This window comes from Salvelinus alpinus, chromosome 10, assembly GCF_045679555.1.
Source record: "Salvelinus alpinus chromosome 10, SLU_Salpinus.1, whole genome shotgun sequence".
Lineage (NCBI taxonomy): Eukaryota > Metazoa > Chordata > Actinopteri > Salmoniformes > Salmonidae > Salvelinus > Salvelinus alpinus.
In genome coordinates, this window is record NC_092095.1 from 56,834,923 (window position 1) to 56,839,922 (window position 5,000).

At 50.1% G+C, this 5,000-nt stretch overlaps 1 protein-coding gene across 3 annotated transcripts in view; it reads right to left on the bottom strand.

Moving 5' to 3' along the window:
• Positions 1-5,000, bottom strand: part of LOC139532355 (serine/threonine-protein phosphatase 2A regulatory subunit B'' subunit alpha-like) — a 53,263-nt gene that overhangs the window by 8,896 nt on the left and 39,367 nt on the right. For 2 of the 3 annotated variants that reach the window (XM_071329822.1, XM_071329823.1), the window contains exons 4-5: positions 385-687; positions 1-2 (exon numbers count right to left, since the gene is read on the bottom strand). The exon at positions 1-2 is cut by the window's left edge and continues 102 nt beyond it. In XM_071329822.1, the coding sequence (XP_071185923.1) occupies positions 1-2; positions 385-687 (305 nt within the window). Of the gene's footprint in view, positions 3-384; positions 688-2,630; positions 4,193-5,000 lie in introns of those variants that run through there. The other variant, XM_071329824.1, reaches the window with a different exon arrangement.

Consider the following 5,000-nt stretch of genomic DNA (forward strand, 5'->3'; position numbering starts at 1 on the left):
GCCTGAAAACAAATACACCCACAACAGGCAGTGAGATGGACAGCTAAACCACAACTATTGACAGAAAGGTACAAACACACAACAACTTCTTCACCACCGACGCGTAGCACCCACTCCTGTTTCATATTGTAGTGTCTGTCTGTCTGTCTGTCTGTCTGTCTGTCTGTCTGTCTGTCTGTCTGTCTGTCTGTCTGTCTGTCTGTCTGTCTGTCTGTCTGTCTGTCTGTCTGTCTGTCTGTCTGTCTGTCTGTCTGTGTGTGTGTGTGTGTGTGTGTGTGTGTGTGTGTGTGTGTGTGTGTGTGTGTGTGTGTGTGTGTGTGTGTGTGTGTGTGTGTGTGTGTGTGTGTGTGTGTGTGTGTGTGTGTGTGTGTGTGTGTGTGTTACCTTAGCGATCTTGCCCATCTCGTAAATATCAGCCTTCTCCTCCTCAAACTCTGTGAAGGCTGTTTCTATGGCAGTGATGGCCGCATCGTGGTTAACTTTTGTTGCCCCCGGTAACCCTCGAGGGTAGTAGAAGCGGGGAATGTTGAGGGCAGGGGGAGGAGGGGGAGGTGGAGGAGGAGGGGTGAGGACGACTGGAGTGGGGGGAGGAGAGGGGGAGCGGTGGGGGGGAGGAACGTAGGGGGTGGGGGAGAGAGGGGCTGGAGGAGGGGTGCCAGGTTTCTTATCTTGCTTGTTGGACTGGACCTGAAGAGAGAGAGAGAGATTTAAAATCAACCTTTACTGGCACAATTCAACTTTCATACATAACCATAACCATAACCATAACCAAATCAATACCAATTCCCCTCTACTCACACACCCCCCACCCCTCACCCCACCAGCCCCACTAACACTGCCTCAGCAGCCCCACTAACACAGCCCCACCAGCCCCACTAACACTACCCCACCAGCCCCACTAACACTGCCCCACCAGCCCCACTAACACTGCCCCACCAGCCCCACTAACACAGCCCCACCAGCCCCACTAACACTGCCCCACCAGCCCCACTAACACTGCCCCACCAGCCCCACTAACACTGCCCCACCAGCCCCACTAACACTGCCTCAGCAGCCGTTGAGTTCACTTCCTCAATCGGTTTTCTCCTTGTTTTCCAAAAGACCAACTTCACTTACAAGTAGTTTACTAGCCAGTCCCTCGTCTTATTTGCAAGTGTACCTCAGTTTCCCAAATGTACAAGCACAAGACCTTCCCAAACCCCTGAACAGCCTGGACCAGTGGGATAAGATCTCCCCAACCCTGAACAGCCTGGACCAGTGGAATAAGATCTCCCCAACCCTGAACAGCCTGGACCAGTGGAATAAGATCTCCCCAACCCTGAACAGCCTGGACCAGTGGAATAAGATCTCCCCAACCCTGAACAGCCTGGACCAGTGGAATAAAATCTCCCCAACCCTGAACAGCCTGGACCAGTGGAATAAAATCTCCCCAACACTGAAAAGCCTGGACAAGTGGAATAAGATCTCCCCAACCCTGAACAGCCTGGACCAGTGGAATAAGATCTCCCCAACCCTGAACAGCCTGGACCAGTGGAATAAAATCTCCCCAACCCTGAACAGCCTGGACTAGTGGAATAAAATCTCCCCAACACTGAAAAGCCTGGACAAGTGGAATAAGATCTCCCCAACCCTGAACAGCCTGGACAAGTGGAATAAGATCTCCCCAACCCGGAACAGCCTGGACCAGTGGAATAAGATCTCCCCCCAATGGACAACAACAATAATGAACAACGACAGAGTAGGAGTAGACTACCCTGTACAAACACATCTGTTGTGACTAAGTGACCAGTCTACCACATGCAGACCACCTGAGAGAAATGCTGCTGCGTGATTCTTTCAGTACCAAAACAAAATGTCTCTGTAGCACATCACATAAGTCTGTTTCAACACCATGAACAAGGTTCAAGCACTGTGTTGGGTGTCCGAGTTACAGGCCCTATACTCTCTGCTGAGCGTCTCTACTGGGTGGGTATCAAGTAGGACAGCTGAACCAGCCCCCTCCCCGCCCCCACCCCCTCTCCTCTCCTCTCGGCACTCATCCATTCTATCACTCTATTCCGGCCCCCCAGGACTAAAAATAACACTGGTATCTGCCTCAGAATAGCTTGTCTTCCCCGGCATGTATTTGTGTTATTGGTGTGAGAAAAAGTGAGTGTTTGTGTGTGTCTGTTTAACACCTGTGTGTGTGTGTGTGTGTGTGTGTGTGTGTGTGTGTGTGTGTGTGTGTGTGTGTGTGTGTGTGTGTGTGTGTGTGTGTGTGTGTGTGTGTGTGTGTTTATTGCAGAGGTGCGTGTGTGTGTGTGTGTGTGTGTGTGTGTGTGTGTGTGTGTGTGTGTGTGTGTGTGTGTGTGTGTGTGTGTGTGTGTGTGTGTGTGTGTTTATTGCAGAGGTGCGTGTGTGTGTGTGTGTGTGTGTGTGTGTGTGTGTGTGTGTGTGTGTGTGTGTGCGTGTGTGTGTGTGTGTGTGTGTGTGTGTGTGTGTGTGTGTGTGTGTGTGTGTGTGTGTGTGTGTGTGTGTGTGTGTGTGTGTGTGTGTGTGTGTGTGTGTATGTGTGTGTGTGTAATGCATCAGTATCATCCAGTGAGTCCAGTCTAGTCTAGTCTAGTCCAGTCCAGTTCAGTACTACCAACCTGCGCCTGCAGTTGCTGGAACGTCTTGATTCTCTTCTTGAAGCGCGAGGGCAGTACGAAGTCACAGCCCCGGGAGAGGAAGGCTAGCTCACATCTTAGATCAGGGTCCCCCCGCAGTGTCTCTTTAGACTCCTTGATAAACATGACGTTGATAGGAGAGGATGAAGATGATGATAGGAGAGGATGAAGATGACGATCGGAGAGGATGAAGATAGGAGAGGATGAAGATGACGATAGGAGAGGATGAAGGCGACGTCGATAGGAGAGGATGAAGATGACGTTGATAGGAGAGGATGAAGATGACGATAGGAGAGGATGAAGATGACGATGATAGGAGAGGATGAAGGTGTCGTTGATAGGAGAGGATGAAGGTGACGTTGATAGGAGAGGATGAAGGTGACGATGATAGGAGAGGATGAAGATAACGTTGATAGGAGAGGATGAAGATGACGATAGGAGAGGATGAAGATGACGATGATAGGAGAGGATGAAGGTGACGTTGATAGGAGAGGATGAAGGTGACGTTGATAGGAGAGGATGAAGGTAACGTTGATAGGAGAGGATGAAGGTGACGATGATAGGAGAGGATGAAGATAACGTTGATAGGAGAGGATGAAGGTGACGATGATAGGAGAGGATGAAGCAGACGATGATAGGAGAGGATGAAGGTGACGATGATTACTTTATTGCATCCGTTTCTTAGGTAGCGGTTCAAGTTCAAAGTTGATTCAGATTCCCAGCTGGTGATGGTGGAGGGTGCAGCAAAACCCCCTGAGAGACAGATGAACCACAGACCGGCCGTGGTATAGAATTACAGACAGGACTACTAGACTACCAACAGCTCCATGGGGTCTACAGTCTATCTACATACCACAGCTCTATAATTCTCTCTTCTTGTCAGTTTTTCACTCTCTCCATGCAATGGATTCCAGCTTTCTATTTCGTTTCTCCAAAGTATTTTATTCTCTCCATTCTGTCCAACGAAACGAGGGATGATTCCTTTCACATATCCGGGAGAACAGATTGAAGGAGACAAGAACACCCAGCAGAGGAAAAGAAAAGAGTAACAGAATATATCGAAAAAGAAAAGAATCCCCCCCAAAAAAGAAAATGAGTCCACAGAGAAACGAAGGAAGATCCAACTGGACAGTGTTCTGAGTCGGTTCTGAGTCCACCTGCAGCCAGCTGGTTCTCACTCCATGTCTGCTAGTCACACACACACACACACTCTTTCTCAATCAGACTTTCCTGTTGCTTCACTTCCACACAAACACTCTCTAATATTGACAAATACTGTAGATCCACACTCAGACACACCTATATTTTCTCTCTCTCTCTCAGGGTGGAATCCGTAGCTTATCCGTGTGTGTGCACTGATATATTCCGTGTGTTAGCTCCTAGCGTATCTTGTAAAACCATAGCGGCGGGCCAGCCGGTGGCTATACGTGGCACAACTGAGTGCTTCTCTCTGGGGTATAAAAGTTCCCGTCTCCCCTGTGGTTCTCTGGTTCTACGGTATAGTCCTTCTGTAGCCTGTCGCTCTGAGAATCAAACTGAGAGACCAGCTCTGGGAAATATGAGACAGGCCGAGGTCTGGCTGCGACACACGCACGCACGCACGCACGCACGCACGCACGCACGCACGCACGCACGCACGCACGCACACACACACACACACACACACACACACACACACACACACACACACACACACACACACACACACACACACACACCGGCTGTCCTGAGCGAAAGAGTAGGGCGGGGGGTTTGGTTTGGTCGTGTTGCATATCTGTGTGTTCCCCGCTCCCCTGCCCCCCATCCCCTAGCCTCTCTGGCTAAAGTTAGCCTCAACAGTATTCTGGATGTTCTGAGTGAAGTCTGGACTGGAGGATAGCTCAGCCCCATCTAGTGGCCGCTGCTGTGTATTACCTAGAATCCTCAATACTGTTCTGCAGTGCTACTGTATGTCAAGCCCGTCAACCAGTGCCCAGTCCAGTAACCAAATGATAAAACATCTGTGGCTACTGGCCTCACCAGATGCAGAGTAGTTACAGGTAGACCAAAAGGCTGCACGGGGAAAGTCTTACACTCTATAACAGGGGTGACCAATCCTCTTACTACAGAGCAACTAGGCGTGCAGGGCTTTGTTCCAGCCCTGCTCTAACACACCTGATTCAGCTAATCAATGTCCTGATGAACCCCTGATTAACAGAATCAGGTATGTTAGAGCAGGGCTCTAAACGCTGCAGGAAGTTGGAGGAGAGGATTGGTCACCCGTACCAGTTGGTAGGAGGACTGAACAGAGCGCTATAGCTGACAGGCGGGGTGAGAGTTACGACAGGAACATCAGACACGCTCGACATGAAG